Source organism: Taurulus bubalis, assembly GCF_910589615.1.
Source record: "Taurulus bubalis genome assembly, chromosome: 9".
In the NCBI taxonomy this organism is placed as follows: domain Eukaryota; kingdom Metazoa; phylum Chordata; class Actinopteri; order Perciformes; family Cottidae; genus Taurulus; species Taurulus bubalis.
The window spans coordinates 27,583,919-27,602,092 of record NC_136597.1 but is presented as its reverse complement, the minus strand read 5'-3'; the positions used below and the strand labels follow the sequence as shown (position 1 = coordinate 27,602,092).

The window sequence follows — 18,174 nt, the reverse complement described above, 5'->3', positions numbered from 1 at the left end:
GGCCACGTCTATAGATAGTGTATAACTCACCGTGGTGCATTCAGGTACATGCAGGCCGCCACGTCTATAGATAGTGTATAACTCACCGTGGTGCGTTCAGGTACATCCAGGCCGCCACGTCTATAGATAGTGTATAACTCACCGTGGTGCGTTCAGGTACATCCAGGCCGCCACGTCTCCCAAAGACATCATCATCATGGTGGACATCAGCGGCAGCATGAAGGGGCTGAAGATGACGATCGCTAAACACACAATCAACACCATCCTGGACACGCTGGGAGAGAACGACTTTGTGAACGTCATCGCTGTGAGACACACACACACACACACACACACACACACACACACACACACACACACACACACACACACACACAGAAGAAGTAAAAGTATGTGAAAGTGTTATTATTATTAAGTATTATGTCTCATTTCATATGTCTCCTCCCCTATGTCCCCTCCCCCTGTCTCCTCCTCTATGTCTCCTATGTCTCCTCCTCTATGTCTGCTATGTCTCCTCCTCTCCTGTCTCCTCAGTACACTGACTATGTCCGGTACGTGGAGCCGTGCTTCAAAGGAACTCTGGTTCAGGCCGACTTAGACAACAGAGAGGTGAGACCATCACCTGCCGCACACACACACACACACACACACACACACACACACACACACACACACACACACACACACACACACACACACACACACACACACACACACACACACCAAATCAAAGCTGTTAAATGAATGTAGTGAAACAGAAGAAGTAGACACACATTCACTCCCAGAAGCAGAAGCTGTCCGTCTCATGTCTCTTTGTCTCTCTGTCTCTCTGTCTCTTTGTCTCTTTGTCTCTCTGTCTCTTTGTCTCTCTGTCTCTCTGTCTCTTTGTCTCTCTGTCTCTTTGTCTCTCTGTCTCTTTGTCTCTCTGTCTCTTTGTCTCTTTGTCTCTCTGTCTCTTTGTCTCTCTGTCTCTTTGTCTCTCTGTCTCTTTGTCTCTCTGTCTCTTTGTCTCTCTGTCTCTTTGTCTCTTTGTCTCTCTGTCTCTTTGTCTCTCTGTCTCTCTGTCTCTTTGTCTCTCTGTCTCTTTGTCTCTCTGTCTCTTTGTCTCTCTGTCTCTCTGTCTCTTTGTCTCTCTGTCTCTTTGTCTCTCTGTCTCTTTGTCTCTCTGTCTCTTTGTCGCTCTGTCTCTTTGTCGCTCTGTCGCTCTGTCGCTCTGTCTCTTTGTCTCTTTGTCTCTCTGTCTCTTTGTCTCTCTGTCTCTTTGTCTCTCTGTCTCTCTGTCTCTTTGTCTCTCTGTCTCTCTGTCTCTCTGTCTCTTTGTCTCTCTGTCTCTCTGTCTCTCTGTCTCTCTGTCTCTTTGTCTCTCTGTCTCTTTGTCTCTCTGTCTCTTTGTCTCTTTGTCTCTCTGTCTCTTTGTCTCTCTGTCTCTCTGTCTCTTTGTCTCTCTGTCTCTTTGTCTCTCTGTCTCTTTGTCTCTTTGTCTCTCTGTCTCTTTGTCTCTCTGTCTCTTTGTCTCTCTGTCTCTTTGTCTCTCTGTCTCTTTGTCTCTCTGTCTCTTTGTCTCTTTGTCTCTCTGTCTCTTTGTCTCTCTGTCTCTCTGTCTCTTTGTCTCTCTGTCTCTTTGTCTCTCTGTCTCTTTGTCTCTCTGTCTCTTTGTCTCTCTGTCTCTCTGTCTCTTTGTCGCTCTGTCGCTCTGTCTCTTTGTCTCTTTGTCTCTCTGTCTCTCTGTCTCTTTGTCGCTCTGTCGCTCTGTCTCTCTGTCTCTTTGTCTCTTTGTCTCTCTGTCTCTTTGTCTCTCTGTCTCTTTGTCTCTCTGTCGCTCTGTCTCTTTGTCGCTCTGTCGCTCTGTCTCTTTGTCTCTTTGTCTCTCTGTCTCTTTGTCTCTCTGTCTCTCTGTCTCTTTGTCTCTCTGTCTCTCTGTCTCTCTGTCTCTTTGTCTCTCTGTCTCTTTGTCTCTTTGTCTCTCTGTCTCTTTGTCTCTCTGTCTCTCTGTCTCTCTGTCTCTTTGTCTCTTTGTCTCTCTGTCTCTTTGTCTCTCTGTCTCTCTGTCTCTTTGTCTCTCTGTCTCTTTGTCTCTCTGTCTCTTTGTCTCTCTGTCTCTCTGTCTCTTTGTCTCTTTGTCTCTTTGTCTCTCTGTCTCTTTGTCTCTCTGTCTCTTTGTCTCTCTGTCTCTTTGTCTCTCTGTCTCTTTGTCTCTTTGTCTCTCTGTCTCTTTGTCTCTCTGTCTCTCTGTCTCTCTGTCTCTCTGTCTCTTTGTCTCTCAGCACTTTAAGCAGCTGGTGGACGAGCTGCACGTTAAAGGAGAAGCCAAGATCAAGAACGCCATGAAGGAGTCCTTCAAAATCCTCAACGAGGTGCGTTGAGAACACGATACACACAACGTGCTCTTAAAGGAACAGTGTGTGAGCTCTAGTGGCCTCTAGTGGTCAGGAGGCAGATTGCAGCTATATATATATATATATATATATATATATATATATATATATATATATATATATATATATATATATATATATATGTAATTGAAATGTATTTAAATGTTTGTTTCTGGAGCAGCAGAGTCACTTCATGTGTGTGTGTGTGTGTGTGTGTGTGTGTGTGTGTGTGTGTGTGTGTGTGTGTGTGTGTGTGTTTGTGTGTGTGTGTGTGTGTGTGTTTGTGTGTGTGTGTGCAGGCCCGGGCCAGAGGGCAGGGCAGCATGTGTAATCAGGCCATCATGCTCATCACAGACGGAGCGATGGAGGACTTTGAGTCCGTCTTCGAGGAGTTCAACTGGCCGGAGCGGCGGGTGAGAAACCAGTCTGCCCACCAGTCCACTGGTTTCCTCTCCCTCCCACCAGTCCACTGGTTTCCTCTCCCTCCCACCAGTCCACTGGTTTCCTCTCCCTCCCACCAGTCCACTGGTTTCCTCTGGGACTGAAGCATATGACTTTAAATTAAAAAAAATTAAAGAGCTCTTTTTTTTAACATATTCAAAATTGAACCATTTCCAAAATCAAAACTAAAAGGAAAAGTGAGGACTTTAAATCACCTGTTAATGTCCTGTTTCTACGGCTTTTTACATTACTTTAAATATATTTTTATTAAATGTATTAATTTACTCATTCATTATTTTATTGTATTTATTTCATTTATTCATTCATTTTATTTTATTATTTTATTTATTTTTGTAAACTGTTTTTAAAAGTCATTATTAATTTTATTATAATTATAAAACATTCTTTATTTTGCATATTTGTTCATATTTCAGTATTAAAGGTGTTTCTCTCTCAGGTGAGAGTCTTCACCTACCTGATCGGCAGAGAGATGACCTTCTCCCAGAACACCAAGTGGATCGCCTGCAACAACAAAGGTGTGTGTGTGCGTGTGTGTGTGTGTGTGTGTGTGTGTGTGTGTGTGTGTGTGTTACAAACACTCCTCTCTGTGTGTCAGGTTTCTACACACACATCTCCACGCTGGCTGACGTGCAGGAGAACGTGATGGAGTATCTGCACGTGCTCAGCCGGCCGATGGTCATCAACCACAACCACGACATCATCTGGACGGAGGCCTACATGGACACCGTGGTGAGCGAGCCGGCCAATCAGAGCGCTGCATCAGAGGGCCGGAGCCGGCCAATCAGAGCGCTGCATCAGAGGGCCGGAGCCGGCCAATCAGAGCGCTCCAAAAGGAGCCGTTTGCTTTTCATAATTTAAACAACTTTCATCAGATATGAAGTTTTAAAAAAACAACCTTTCCTACATTTTCATTTCGGGGTAAACCTGTTCATCATCATCATCATCATCATCATCATCATCATCATCATCATCATCATCATCATCATCATCATCATCATCACTTCACCTTCATGGTCTGCTTCCTCCCTGTGTGTTTGTTCTCCCATGATCCTCTGGGCCTCTCCATCCATCGCTCCGGCAGCTTCCCAGCACCAAGCAGGTAAAGAAGAAGAAGTTGTAGTTTTAGAAGAACATGATTTAACGAGTAGAAGAAGAAGTTGCAGTTTCAGAAGAAGTTGTTTTAGAAGAAGTTGTAGTTTTAGAAGAAGAAGTTGTAGTTTCAGAAGAAGAAGTTGTAGTTTTAGATGAAGAAGTTGTAGTTTTAGATGAATAAGTAATAGTTTTAGAAGAAGAAGTTATAGTTTCAGAAGAAGAAGTTGTAGCTTTAGATGAACATGATTTAAAGAGTAGAAGAAGAAGAAGTTGTAGTTTCAGAAGAAGAAGTTGTAGCTTTAGATGAACATGATTTAACGAGTAGAAGAAGAAGAAGTTGTAGTTTCAGAAGAACCTGCTTTATTGAGTAGAAGTTGTATTGTCTTTATATTCTCCTCCACGTTTTTCACATCCATATTTCATACGTTTCATACCAACAACATGAACGCCTTCAAGTTGTTTCATGGCCCTCCGGAGTGTCCCGGCCCTCATGTTGAGAACCGCTGGTTCAGACGTAGTGATCCAGTACTTTTATCACCAGAGTGATGTTAAATGGCACCGCTGTCCATCATCGCCCCCTGGAGGTCAACACGAGAGCTGCACTTATTACAGCTGCTTCACGTAGAACGTTTTAAAGAGTGTGTTTCCTAAACGATGACCTCATCCCTCTGTTTCCTTAACGATGACCTCATCCCTCTGTTTCCTTAACGATGACCTCATCCCTCTGTTTCCTTAATGATGACCTCATCCCTCTGTTTCCTTAATGATGACCTCATCCCTCTGTTTCCTTAACGATGACCTCATCCCTCTGTTTCCTTAACGATGACCTCATCCCTCTGTGTTTCCTTAACGATGACCTCATCCCTCTGTTTCCTTAACGATGACCTCATCCCACTGTTTCCTTAACGATGACCTCATCCCTCTGTTTCCTTAACAATGACCTCATCCCTCTGTTTCCTAAACGATGACCTCATCCCTCTGTGTTTCTTTAACGATGACCTCATCCCTGTGTTTCCTTAACGATGACCTCATCCCACTGTGTTTCCTTAACGATGACCTCATCCCTGTGTTTCCTTAACGATGACCTCATCCCTCTGTGTTTCCTTAACGATGACCTCATCCCACTGTTTCCTTAACGATGACCTCATCCCTCTGTTTCCTAAACGATGACCTCATCCCTCTGTTTCCTAAACGATGACCTCATCCCTCTGTGTTTCCTAAACGATGACCTCATCCCTCTGTGTTTCCTAAACGATGACCTCATCCCTCTGTGTTTCCTAAACGATGACCTCATCCCTCTGTGTTTCCTAAACGATTACCTCATCCCTCTGTGTTCTCTAAACGATGACCTCATCCCTCTGTGTTTCCTAAACGATTACCTCATCCCTCTGTGTTCTCTAAACGATGACCTCATCCCACTGTTCTCTAAACGATGACCTCATCCCTCTGTTTCCTAAACGATGACCTCATCCCTCTGTTTCAGCTCTTCACCACTAAAGCTCAGAGTCTGCTGCTCATGACCTCGGTGGCGATGCCGGTCTTCAGCAAGAAGAAGGAAACGGTCTGTGTCAAATGTTTTTGTTGCTTTTGTTGTTTTTGTTATTTTTGTTGTTTTTGTTGTTTTTGTTATTTTTCGTTTATGTTTCATCACAGCACTGTTAGATTATTATAGATTATTGATCACATATCTAAAGTATTATTATTATATTTATAGTAATTATTGTTATTATTGTTGTTGTTATTATTGTTGTTATTATTGTTGTTATTATTGTTGTTGTTGTTGTTATTGTTCCCAGCTGTCCCATGGGATCCTGCTGGGTGTGGTCGGCACCGACATCCCGCTGATGGAGGTGATGAAGCTGGCGCCCCGATACATGGTGAGCTCCCTGAGGCTGGACAGGAACCAGCCGCCGAGGATTTCACAATAAAAGCCTCCCATTTATTTCTTCCTCTTCCTCCTCAGCTGGGAGCTCACGGCTACGCCTTCCTGATCACCAACAACGGATACATCCTGGCTCACCCCGACCTCCGACCTCTGGTGAGAGAAGACGACACACACACACACACACACACACACACACACACACACACACACACACACACACAGTAACAGTGTGTTTTCTGTTAGTACAAAGATGGAAAGAAGCTGAAGCCGAAGCCGAACTACAACAGTGTGGATCTGTCGGAGGTGGAGTGGGAGGACACCGAGGAGAAGGTAGCTCTTAAAGAGACAGGACACCACGCTCATTTGCATATTTAAACACCACATGACGCTCATTTGCATATTTAAACACAGCGTTTCAGAATGTTTACCCCGTTCACCTGTACTGTGTCTTTAACACACAACCCTCAAATATGTGATTCATTGTAGTAAAGAACACACTTTGAGGGTATTTCTGTTAAATACAGAGTATTTATTACGTTGTATTAGTATTTAATCTTGTTGTTTTATGTTGTAATAGTATGTCATCGTGTTGTGTCTCGTTCTTCCAGCTCAGAACCGCCATGGTGAGAGGAGAGACCGGCTACGTCCGGCAGAGCATCAGAGCTTCAGTGGACAAAGGGGTCAGAACCCATCACCTCATGTACTCATGTACACATGTACACATGTACACACTTCATGTACACATGTACACACCTCATGTACTCATGTACACAGGAAGTCAGACTTTTTAAATGAACGTGGTTCTCCTCAACAGAAGCGACCTCTGTTCCTCGTCAACGACTACTTCTACACGAACATCGACGAGACTCCTTTCAGGTGAACCTGCTGCTTCCTGCTTTAAAGACGTTAGTGTTCAGAGTTCTGCTCACTTAAAGGGACGGTACCGTCTGTAACCGCCCCTTTAACTGACTGAGTTCAGAGTTCTGCTCACTTAAAGGGACGGTACCGTCTGTAACCGCCCCTTTAACTGACTGAGTTCAGAGTTCTGCTCACTTAAAGGGACGGTGCCGTCTGTAACCGCCCCTTTAACTGACTGAGTTCAGAGTTCTGCTCACTTAAAGGGACAGTACCGTCTGTGACAAAAAAAGGATAATAATACAAAAAAATGTATATAGAAGAAAATAATATAACCTAATTTATTTGTATTTTATTTGTATTTGTATTTAATTTATATATATAAAAAACATTAAAATGAATAATACAAAATACATCTTACACATGTAAGAGTATTTATAACATTAAATGAATTAAAATATATGTATTTAAATTGATTGAATTTTAAATAGTTTTTTTCATGTTTTATATATATTTTTGATTTTGTTTAGTTTTTTGGGGGAGGTTTAAGTAACTCAAATAAACCCAGTGAATCTTCTCACTGTCAGTTGTATCTGAGTGATTTGACCACTAGGGGGCAGCACATCACAGCTGATGTAATACACATAATATAATGATATAATAATGTGTATAAATATAATACATCTCTCTGCAGCTTCGGCATGGTTCTCACTAGAGGCCACGGGCGCCTCATGTTCATCGGAAACGTGTCCGTGGAGGAAGGTAGGAGTTCCCACAATGCTTTGCTGCATGACCTCTTAATAAAATCTGGAGTAAGTTTGATGATGCTGAACTTTATTTATTTATTATTTATAAGTACACATGGGTTTACTGTTGAAATCCATGTCAAAGGAGTGTCATTAAAAATAATACATTTGTAAGAATAATTAATAAAATAATGAGTAAATCAAAAATAATTGAGAACACATTGACCTATTAGAAGGTATAAGAATAATTAAAAGCATTTATTTCTGTATATAATCATTGTTATATTTTAAAAATCGTAAATTGATTCATTTTTACGTGTATATATATATACATACATTTGTTTTCAAATATTTTATGCATGTATGTATACATTTTTTGTATACATACATGCATAAAATACACATCAAACATGTATGTTTGATGTGTATTTAATATGTGTTTATGTGTATTTGATGGTATTTGATGTGTATGTGTATTTTATCTGAGTTTCATGCATATTTTATGTGTATTTAATGTGTATTTAATGTATTTGTGCCATCCTCCTCAGGTTTGCATGACCTCACCTCCCCTGATCTCAGCATCGCCACCGAGTGGTAAGTCTGGAGTTTATTAACACAGCAGATTTCATTATGAATTATTAGTTTACAAACTATATTGTTTAATCGACCCGTGAATCTCAAGGTGAGTGTGTACTTTGTACTAACCTTTATATTTATATGTATTTATATAAACCTCCAGGACGTACTGCGAGACCGACATCGACCCGAGTCACCGCAAATACTCTCAGCTTCAGGCCGCCATCCGCTACCTGCTGGGGCTGGAGCCCGACCTGGAGTGTAGGAGGCTTCCATCAGCTGCATTTATGTTGTTATATAACATTATATTATATTATATTATATAGTATAATATAAAATAACATAAGCTCATGGGCTGGAGCCCGACCTGGAGTGTAGGAGGCTTCCATCAGCTGCATTTATGTTGTTATATAACATTATATTATATTATATAGTATAATATAAAATAACATAAGCTCATGGGCTGGAGCCCGACCTGGAGTGTAGGACCAGAGGACCAGAAGCTTTATTAAACACATTTTATTTGTGGAAACTGTAGAATGTTCCTGCAGTAAATTCTCTTTAAATGCAGTAAATATCTGAACGTTTCTTTTTCACGTGAACTATGAAAACCAGTTAAAGGGACAGTGTGTCGCATTTTTAAATGTTTTCATCAATGTTTAATAACCTGAGACGTTATAATGAGCCCTTCATATCCGCCTTGCTGCTACAGTAGCCCAGAGCGGACAAACCAAACCCTGACTGCAGAGACCCTTGAAGGCCACCGTAGTTCTGCACACGCTCGTAAAACACACTGTCTCTTTAAGGGAAAACACACTGTCTCTTTAAGAAGTTCTAGTAAAACACACTGTATCTTTAAGAGGTTCTAGTCAAGCACACTGTCTCTTTAAGAGGTTCTAGTCAAGCACACTGTCTCTTTAAGAGGTTCTAGTAAATCACACTGTCTCTTTAAGGGTTCTAGCCCTCCAGTAGATGAACCTTCAGGTGTTTTTGTTTTTTTAAGTCCTCTTTGCCCCCCCAGGTGACGAGCTGCTGCTGCAGCAGACACTGTTCGACGCCGTGGTGACGGCGCCGCTGGAGGCCTACTGGAACGCCCTGATGCTCAACGACAGGTGAGGCCGCACACCTGAGGCCTTAAAGGGCCACCTGAAGCCTTAAAGGGCCACCTGAAGCCTTAAAGGGACAGTTCACCTGAGGCCTTAAAGGGCAACCTGGAGCCTTAAAGGGCCAGTTCACCTGAGGCCTTAAAGGGCCAGTTCACCCCAGTTACCAATGTTGAGGGGGAAAGTGCTGTAAATATGAATCTATGTCTGAAGTTCAGTCAGAGCTTCTCTGATTTGTTGTCACATGACTGTTCTATACGAGACGAGTAGAATAAAATGTATTTAAAGTTTATAGTTTTGGTCCTGCTTTTTCTGACCGAAGCTTTCGTCACGCGTGCTGAGTTCAAGGACCGTCGGAAAGATGAAAACCTGACAATTATTACTTTTCTACATGCTTTTCCATATTTGTGTGTGTGTGTGTGTGTGTGTGTGTGTGTGTGTGTGTGTGTGTGTGTGTGTGTGTGTGTGTGTAGGGTGGAGCCGGGCTTGGAGACGGCTTTCCTCGGTACCCGTGCCGGCCTGACGAGGATGATGAGATACGCAGGAGTGGAGACCAGAGTGGCAAAGTAAGACTGAGCTGATGATATTAATTATGATGCTGTGCAGGTACATAATAACATATTAATTATGATGTAATGCAGTTAAATAATAACATATTAATTGTGATGTAATGCAGTTAAATAAAAACATAATAATTATGATGTAATGCAGTTAAATAATAACATATTAATTATGATGTAATGCAGTTAAATAATAACATATTAATTATGATGTAATGCAGTTAAATAATAACATATTAATTATGATGTAATGCAGTTAAATAATAACATAATAATTATGATGTAATGCAGTTAAATAATAACATAATAATTATGATGTAATTCAGTTAAATAATCACATAATAATTATGATGTAATTCAGTTGCTTTCTGCAGGAACCAAACTACGTTCTTCTAGTTTTATTTGATACTTTAAGGATTTTTTTTCTTAATAATTGTCTAAAACTGAAGACTTTGAGTAAACGCACCAATGAACGTGCAGCTTGTCTGGTTCTGCTTCTAATTCTGGTTCTAATTCTGGTTCTAGTTATACTTCTGGTTCTGGTTCTAATTCTGGTTCTAATTCTGGTTCTGGTTCTGGTTCTGGTTCTAATTCTGGTTCTGGTTCTGGTTCTAATTCTGGTTCTAGTTATACTTCTGGTTCTAATTCTGGTTCTGGTTCTGGTTCTAGTTCTGGTTCTAATTCTGGTTCTGGTTCTGGTTCTAGTTCTGGTTCTAATTCTGGTTCTGGTTCTAATTCTGGTTCTGGTTCTAATTCTGGTTCTAGTTATACTTCTGGTTCTGGTTCTAATTCTGGTTCTAGTTATACTTCTGGTTCTGGTTCTAATTCTGGTTCTAATTCTGGTTCTGGTTCTGGTTCTGGTTCTAATTCTGGTTCTGGTTCTGGTTCTAATTCTGGTTCTAGTTATACTTCTGGTTCTAATTCTGGTTCTGGTTCTGGTTCTAGTTCTGGTTCTAATTCTGGTTCTGGTTCTGGTTCTAGTTCTGGTTCTAATTCTGGTTCTGGTTCTAATTCTGGTTCTAATTCTGGTTCTGGTTCTAATTCTGGTTCTAGTTATACTTCTGGTTCTAATTCTGGTTCTGGTTCTGGTTCTAATTCTGGTTCTAGTTATACTTCTGGTTCTAGTTCTGGTTCTGGTTCTGGTTCTAATGCTGGTTCTAGTTATACTTCTGGTTCTAGTTCTGGTTGTAGTTCTACTTCTGGTTCTGGTTCTAGTTCTGGTTCTAGTTCTAGGTCTGGTTCTGGTTCTAGGTCTGGTTCTGGTTCTGACAGTAATAACAATATTTAAATATCACTACTGCAACAACTATTTATAAGTTATTAATTTTGGGTGCACTTATTTTTGTATTTTATATACATTTTAATACTTAAAATTTTTTTTAATCTTGGGGAAAAAAATGATGTATTAGTTTATTATTATTTGTATTTTACGTCCAAACAGCGATGTCTGGAAATTATTATTAGCTATGCATGATGCAAACATAATAATAATCATGTAAAACAGTAAATAATCCAGGGGTTAAAAACAAAATCTGAATGAATTCTGCGGCAGATTAAAAATGAATTGTCTGGACTTGCAGACGGTTCCTGACGGCGGGCGACAAAGACAACCTGTTCACCGTGGATCACTTCCCGCTGTGGTACCGCCTCGCCGTGGAGAACGCGCCCGGCAGCTTCTTCTACTACCCCGTCAACGACAAAGGTCCGCACCTCCTCCTCGTCCTCATCCTCATCTTCATCCTCGTCCTCATCCTCATCTTCATCCTCGTCCTCATCCTCCTCATCCCTGGTTATGTCACCGTTATGATCAGCTGTTGATCAGAACCTGATCAACAGCTGATCGTCACCTTCTCCCCACAGGAGTGAAGTACGTGATCGCGACCACAGCGGTGACGGTGTCCTCCGGGGGGAAGACGGCCATGGCCGGCGGTGAGTCACACTCTTTATTTATTTATTCATTTATTCATTTCATTTCATTTCATTTATTTATTCATTCATTTTATTCATTTATTTTATTTATTATTTATTCTTGTGATATCCTTAATATTAGCCTTTTTTTCATCAACTGTTTGACACTGAAGACCACAAACAGCTGAAGATTGTTGGTCTTTAAAAGTTTTTAAGTTTCTTTACAAAAAATATATGTAAAAGGTTCAATTCAGATAAAACTTAAAATAACTTTTCACAACCAGTTCGTTCCTTCATGTTCTGCCGTTTTATTTGGGCCGCGATCGCGTCAAAACACGTCGATATAAACTTCCTTTGTTTTGAGCTTCAGGCAGGAAGGAACAAACACAGGACTTTCACCCAGCAGACGTCTGTTTGTGTTCGACGAGAAAGCAAAAGTTGGAGTTTAACATCAGTAAAGTAGCTAACGTACTTATTTGAAGCTAAACTGTGATAAAAAAAAAAAACTTTTATCATTTAGTAAAAAACTAAACGCTGAACAAGGAAATACATTTCCCTCAAAAAACGTGATTGAGAATTCAGTTTATTTGTATGTAAAAAGTCATTTTTAGGAGACAGGATTAGAAAAAGATGTGAAATAATAACACATATTAATAATAATAGTTCCAGGCCATATCGTCCCATCGTTCTTTTACACTACTTTACTTTGAAACAGGGATTAAATTCCACTCTGTGTGTTTTAAAAGTTCTTTAAATGTAGCTGTGAGTAACATCAGATGAGAGATGATGAAGGTCATCATGTCTTCCTCAGAGAGAAAAATAAGAAGGAAAGAAATCCAGTGTAGATAAATATAGTTTATTAACTTCAGCAGGATTAACAGTCCTTGAGTTTGAAGTTAGAGGATATTTCATGTGCTTCTCACAGACAGAATAAACACAAACACGAGGAGGTTACAGCGTTTACACGGCGCTCTACGTCGGGAGCAGACAGGAAGCTGCTGCAGCTCACGGCTCGGCCTCTAGGGGGCAGCGCCGCTCCAGTGCTGCTGAGTGCAGCGGCGGTTAAGCTTCAAAGCAGCGTTTCAGAGGGACCTGAACACGGGGAGAAGTACTCCTCAACATAAAACACACAGAACCGCTGGAGGACAAGAGAACGTGTGCAGATAACACCGGGGGAACCGTCACCTTTCACTGATTCACCTTTCAGTGATTCACATTTGCACGTTCAAGCTAGTTGGATGCTCGAATACGACGATGAAGGACAGCTGGAACGAAAAAAGGAACTTTTCATATTCATATAAAGACGAAACGAAAAACCCAGACGACGAGGGGGTCGAGGTAGCCGAACTACAGGACTTCACGGAGCATCCAGAAGGTTAAAGGTAGGACTGCAGGGTTCCACTTCCTCTCGGTTTTGGTCAACCGCAGGAGCAACAGGGTTTCCCTCCCCGACCTCGAGGGCCACGCAGCGGAAAGCAGCCGAGCGCGTCCTCGGAGGATCCGAAGCAGCGGCGGGATCAGAAGCTGCTGATCCGATACCCGTGCACCACCGTGCCCTCTTTGGGCGGCGACTCCTCCGGCGACGTGGACGACGACGACTGCCCGTCCTCCGGGTCGGTGTCGGCGCCGGACTCAGGGGCCATCAGGGGCTGACCGCGGCTCTTCACCTCCCGCTGGTAGCGCGCCATCAGCGAGGCGTAGACGCAGCCGTACGTGGCCGCCACCACCATCATGACGCACACGGTGCCGCAGATCACGCCCGCGACGATCTGCGTGCCGTGCGCCCGCCGCACGCTGACGGGCCGGTAGCGCTGGCGGACGCAGTCCTCGTTGCTGCCGATGCGGCCGGGCGGGCAGGGCGGCCGCGGGCCGTAGCCCGGCACCCGCAGGCAGTGGCTGAACATCTCGGCCGGCACGCTGCGGATGTCCCTGCCCTTCAGATCCCCCGGGAGGCTGCAGCGCATCGCGTCCACCTGCCCCTCTGTGGAAGCAGACGGGAGGGAGGAGGAGGAGGAGGAGTAGGAGGAGGAGGAGGAGGGAGGAAGAAGGGAGCAGGGAGGGGTTGAGAGAGATGGAGGTCGTTATATGCATAGATGTCTTTGAATCGGCACGCATCCGTCCTGCGGAGCAGAGATTGAACCCCAGAGCCCCCAAAAATGGGGGCTAAAAGCCTTCTGTACCTCTTGTTCCCCATGTTCAAGTAGTCGTATGAACCCCACATGAATTCTAATACATTAAAAAAATCCCTTTTATACCATATTTTGATCATAACTATGAATATCCAGCATCAGACGTTGTAAGGGGTTTGGTGAAACGTTACGGTCGGCACGGCAAATTTACATAAGTACTTCAACTTAACGGTTACTTTGATTTGTTTTAACCTTCGGTCTCTTCTCACAAGGGTTACGGCATTGTAGGAATTTAAATGGCGTAAATTAACCCTGTGGTTGCGGAGATGATTACGTTTCCGTTTTTAAAAAAGAGATTTCTTTTTGGCAAAAAAGTGGCGCTGTGGGGCCTTGGGCCTAAATTAATTGCTTCGATTGGACGACTTTTTAAAGTACAGGCTCAAAATGCAAAAGGGATTCGCGGTCTTAAAGGCGACGGGCAAACTTAGCAACTTCAGAGTATTGGAGATGCCCGGCTCACCCCTGTAGATCAACCACTCCATCCAGTGCTTGAAGTCTCTCAGCTTGCAGTCGCACTCCCAGGGGTTTCCCGCCAGCTGCAGCTGCTGCAGCCCGACCAGGGGCTCGAACGTGACCCGGTCCAGGGCCGCCAGCCGGTTGCCGGCCACGGACAGCCAGACGAGCCCCTGGAGCCCATCCAGCAGGCCTTTGGGGAGCCATGAGAGGCCGTTCGAGGACAAGTCGAGCCCTCGCAGCTGCCACAGCCCCCTGAAGGCGTCCTTGCTCAGGCCGGCGCTCCCTCGGACTCCGTTCGGGCCCTGGAGCGCCGCCGTGCCGTCGTCGGGGTCATCGGAGGTCGGCGGGTGCGCCCCGAGGTAGTTGGCGGAGAGATTGAGCCAACGAAGGCCGCCAAGGCCGGAGAAGGCTCCGGGCTGCAGGGCGGAGAAGCGGTTCTGGGACAGATCCAGGAGCTCCAGGCTGCTGAGGTTGGACAGCTCGCTCGCGCCTAGGGAGGAGAGGTTGTTCTGGGGCAGGCGGAGGATCAGAGAGTCCTGGTCCAGCAGCGCCAGGATGGGCGTCAGAGAGAGGACGCCGACGCCGGAGCAGTCGGTGGTGTTGCCGTAGCAGGTGCAGACCCCCGGACAGCCGCGGACCGAGCCCAGCAGTCCCAGTAGAGCCAACACCAGGCTGGACAGGACCGCACACACTGAGGGGAAACCAACAGAACCGAGTCACAAGACAAACTTTTGAGTTCTGGAGTCACAACGACACCGACGGCGGACGACGGCTCCGATGCGGCGTCTGTCCGGACTCACCCAGACTCTCCCGGGGACGTCGTCCATGCTGGTCCAGCTTCTTCATGTCTGTCCCATTGAGTCCACGGTGGCTTCAGGCTCTCATCCAGATGTCTCGGCTCTCTGGTTCACACCAACTTCAAGCTGTCGAGAACGTCCTGGAGAGAAGAGGAGACGGACACGACCGGATTTAAGGATTTCATAGAAACACAAGATTAGATTTTAAAGCCTTCTACGAATTTTGAACCAATTTGACAACCTTGTACAACCGAGCACTGGACATTTTTAGGCGACAAAAATGTTACTTTCGTGAATTGAAAACAAACCGTGAATAGGTTAAAGACAACACCATGGTCGAGACCTGTCAATCACCTTGTAGCCCCGCCCCTAAAGCATCCCCTGCTTTATGGTCTGTTTGACTCTAAATGACCATAATTTACTAAATGAACATCATGCTGTATTGAAGAAGACTTGAAACTAGAGATTGAGACATAAACTCATGTTTACAATGTTTACTGAGGGAATACATCAAGAGAAGTAGAGTCATTTATATAGACTTCTATACAACCAGAGGAGTCGCCCCCTGGTGGTCAGGAGAGAGAATGCAGCTTTAACACATGAAGCATAGACTTCTATACAACCAGAGGAGTCGGCCCCTGGTGGTCAGGAGAGATAATGCAACTTTAACACATGAAGCATAGACTTCTATACAACCAGAGGAGTCGGTCCCTGGTGGTCAGGAGAGAGAATGCAGCTTTAACACATGAAGCATATACTTCTATACAACCAGAGGAGTCGGCCCCTGATGGTCAGGAGAGAGAATGCAGGTTTAAGACGTAAAGTATAGACTTCTATACAACCAGAGGAGTCGGCCCCTGGTGGTCAGGAGAGAGAATGCAGCTTTAACACATGAAGCATATACTTCTATACAACCAGAGGAGTCGCCCCCTGGTGGCCAGGAGAGAGAATGCAGCTTTAACACATGAAGCATAGACTTCTATACAACCAGAGGAGTCGGCCCCTGGTGGTCAGGAGAGATAATGCAACTTTAACACGTGAAGCATATACTTCTATACAACCAGAGGAGTCGGCCCCTGGTGGTCAGGAGAGAGAATGCAGGTTTAAGACGTAAAGCATTTGCTTCACTTCAAATCAAAGCAAACAAATTCGTCCAAAGTCAGTTTCTATGTTCAGGCTTTGTACTTTTTAAACACTTCTATCTCATGTTTATCTAAGACTTGAAGACTTCCCGCTTCATTCTAACGTTGTCTGTGAGAAACTAAAATCTGAACATGACGGCTGAAAGGATTCCGGCTCCAATTCTCTAGAGGATAATCCTGCGTGAGCTTTGTTTCGATTCACTTTGCTCTCTTTGCCTTCATTCATCTCGTTGGTGGCAAATCCAAGATTTACTCGTTCACATGTTCCATCTGCTCCGGGGATTCAAACCCGACGCTTCTCTTTTCACCAGTCGGTTTCTCAAACCGCGAAGAGTGCAACTCGACGTGCCGGATAAAATGCAGCGCTTCGTTTGCACCGATTAAAGAAGGAACCGCTTAGTCTGCGGCAGAGCTCATCTACAGTATATTGGCATTACAGGCCGGCTTGTCCTCAATCCACTTCATTCTTTGCCTTTTTTCTCGCTCGGAGGGAGAAACACACAAGCTTCATGGTGGAGTGAAATAATCCCACCAACACCACAAACTTCTGTCTTCTTAACGCCCACTCGCAGCGTCCGCAGCAGATTCAGCGGCGTCAGCGTTGTTCCACACATACGATCAAGAGAAATGTTATTCTGATGATTTGTGCGTTTTTAATTCTCTCGTCTCTTCGTCTCTCTTGGCGGGTTCGGGGCACTCGGGATGTGCGATAAAGGAAAAGGAAAAGTGCCGCCACAAAGAGCCAGAGAAACGCCGCCTCAAGGTCCTTCTTTTGTTGCGGCTCTTCCTTTTGTTAAGTCGGCACAAAGACGCCAGTCACTAGGGAAGCTGCCTTCAGGGCCTGACTGACATCACGAAAGCGGCAGGAGTCACAATGCAGGTAGAGGAGGGAGATAATGGAGGACATGTGGAGAGAGTTGGACGGCACGTCGTCAGGAGACCCCAACAATTTGAAATGCAAAGGTAGAGCCTCAGTTCTCAGATGAGGATCGCAAGCAAATCCTCTACATGTGGAGAGATAACGCTCCGTATGTCCTGATGCTCAGAGAGAAACTACAGCAGTGGTTGTTTGTCGTAGTTTAATGGATCACATCACAGAGTAGATAAAGCTTTATCCTCCAGTATCCAGTACATCATGTGATCAGGACATCATGGATGTTTCTCTGGTCTCTGATCATGTGACTTTGTAAACAACCAATCAGTGTTTAGACCAACAGGAGGAGAGCTAGTAATGTTAACAGCACCGCTAGCGGAGAACCAACAGGAGGAGAGCTAGTAATGTTAGCAGCACCGCTAACGGAGAACCAACAGGAGGAGAGCTAGTAACGTTAGCAGCACCGCTAGCGGAGAACCAACAGGAGGAGAGCTAGTAATGTTAGCAGCACCGCTAACGGAGAACCAACAGGAGGAGAACCAGTAACATTAGCACCACCGCTAACGGAGAATCAACAGGAGGAGAGCTAGTAACGTTAGCAGCACCGCTAACAGAGAACCTAAAGGAGGAGAGCTAGTAATGTTAGCAGCACTGCTAACGTTCTCATGATGCGTTCAATGTAATCTAGTAAAATGTAGTGTTGGTGATAACCTAGAATACATCCAAATGTGTGAGGTACTTCCACACAGCCAGAGCAGTACTACAGTAGAGTATCTTCACCTCTTCACCTTAATGTCAGACAGGAAGTGATGCTTCAAACTTCAATCCTTTCACCTGCAGTTGGGGATCTACTGCTTCTCCTAACCCACTGCAGCTCACTGACTCTTCGTATGAGCACTTGTTGGCTCCAGAGCGGCTGCAGCGCTACGCTAAGAAACCGAAGGTAGTGACATGACATCCTGTAAGAGGATGAGCGGAGCGTCCTATAGAGAAGATGACCTCTGACCTCTCTGACGGTCGCAACAACAACAGATGGACGTGGAATCACGCAGGACTTATAGAGAAAAAAATTAATTCTTGTCTTCTGCGTAAGTCCTGCAGACGGAGCCGAGCGACGGATGAGTCTGAGTCAGGAGACTCTAACCCTTCGATGG

The 18,174-nt window shown here is 44.3% G+C and overlaps 2 protein-coding genes across 2 annotated transcripts in view; one reads left to right on the top strand and one right to left on the bottom strand.

Moving 5' to 3' along the window:
• LOC306741184 (voltage-dependent calcium channel subunit alpha-2/delta-4-like) overlaps positions 1-18,174 on the top strand; it is a gene marked incomplete at its 5' end in the record, with an annotated part of 51,298 nt that overhangs the window by 15,315 nt on the left and 17,809 nt on the right. The window contains 20 exons of the mRNA XM_079223436.1: positions 157-307; positions 535-609; positions 2,265-2,354; positions 2,675-2,788; positions 3,274-3,352; positions 3,433-3,566; positions 3,919-3,936; positions 5,413-5,490; positions 5,726-5,806; positions 5,893-5,967; positions 6,058-6,144; positions 6,423-6,494; positions 6,629-6,690; positions 7,364-7,431; positions 7,964-8,009; positions 8,155-8,252; positions 9,013-9,103; positions 9,568-9,660; positions 11,235-11,356; positions 11,515-11,583. Coding sequence (XP_079079562.1) covers positions 157-307; positions 535-609; positions 2,265-2,354; positions 2,675-2,788; positions 3,274-3,352; positions 3,433-3,566; positions 3,919-3,936; positions 5,413-5,490; positions 5,726-5,806; positions 5,893-5,967; positions 6,058-6,144; positions 6,423-6,494; positions 6,629-6,690; positions 7,364-7,431; positions 7,964-8,009; positions 8,155-8,252; positions 9,013-9,103; positions 9,568-9,660; positions 11,235-11,356; positions 11,515-11,583 — 1,703 coding nt within the window. The remainder of the gene's footprint in view (positions 1-156; positions 308-534; positions 610-2,264; positions 2,355-2,674; positions 2,789-3,273; positions 3,353-3,432; positions 3,567-3,918; positions 3,937-5,412; positions 5,491-5,725; positions 5,807-5,892; positions 5,968-6,057; positions 6,145-6,422; positions 6,495-6,628; positions 6,691-7,363; positions 7,432-7,963; positions 8,010-8,154; positions 8,253-9,012; positions 9,104-9,567; positions 9,661-11,234; positions 11,357-11,514; positions 11,584-18,174) is intronic.
• Positions 12,757-15,141, bottom strand: LOC306741317 (uncharacterized protein). The gene is made up of 3 exons (XM_079223595.1): positions 15,008-15,141; positions 14,212-14,898; positions 12,757-13,543 (listed from the first exon to the last, which is right to left on the bottom strand). Exons 1-3 carry the CDS (start codon positions 15,051-15,053, stop codon positions 13,080-13,082), a joined length of 1,197 nt encoding a protein of 398 aa, XP_079079721.1. The 5' UTR covers positions 15,054-15,141; the 3' UTR covers positions 12,757-13,079.

Coding starts and splice junctions, on each gene's coding strand:
- LOC306741317 (XM_079223595.1), bottom strand. CDS start 15,053: ATGAAGAAGCTGGACCAGCATGGACGACGTCCCCGGGAGAGTCTGG. Junction 14,899..15,007: donor ACGTCCCCGGGAGAGTCTGG/GTGAGTCCGGAC, acceptor GTTTCCCCTCAG/TGTGTGCGGTCCTGTCCAGC. Junction 13,544..14,211: donor GGAGTGGTTGATCTACAGGG/GTGAGCCGGGCA, acceptor CTGCTTCCACAG/AGGGGCAGGTGGACGCGATG.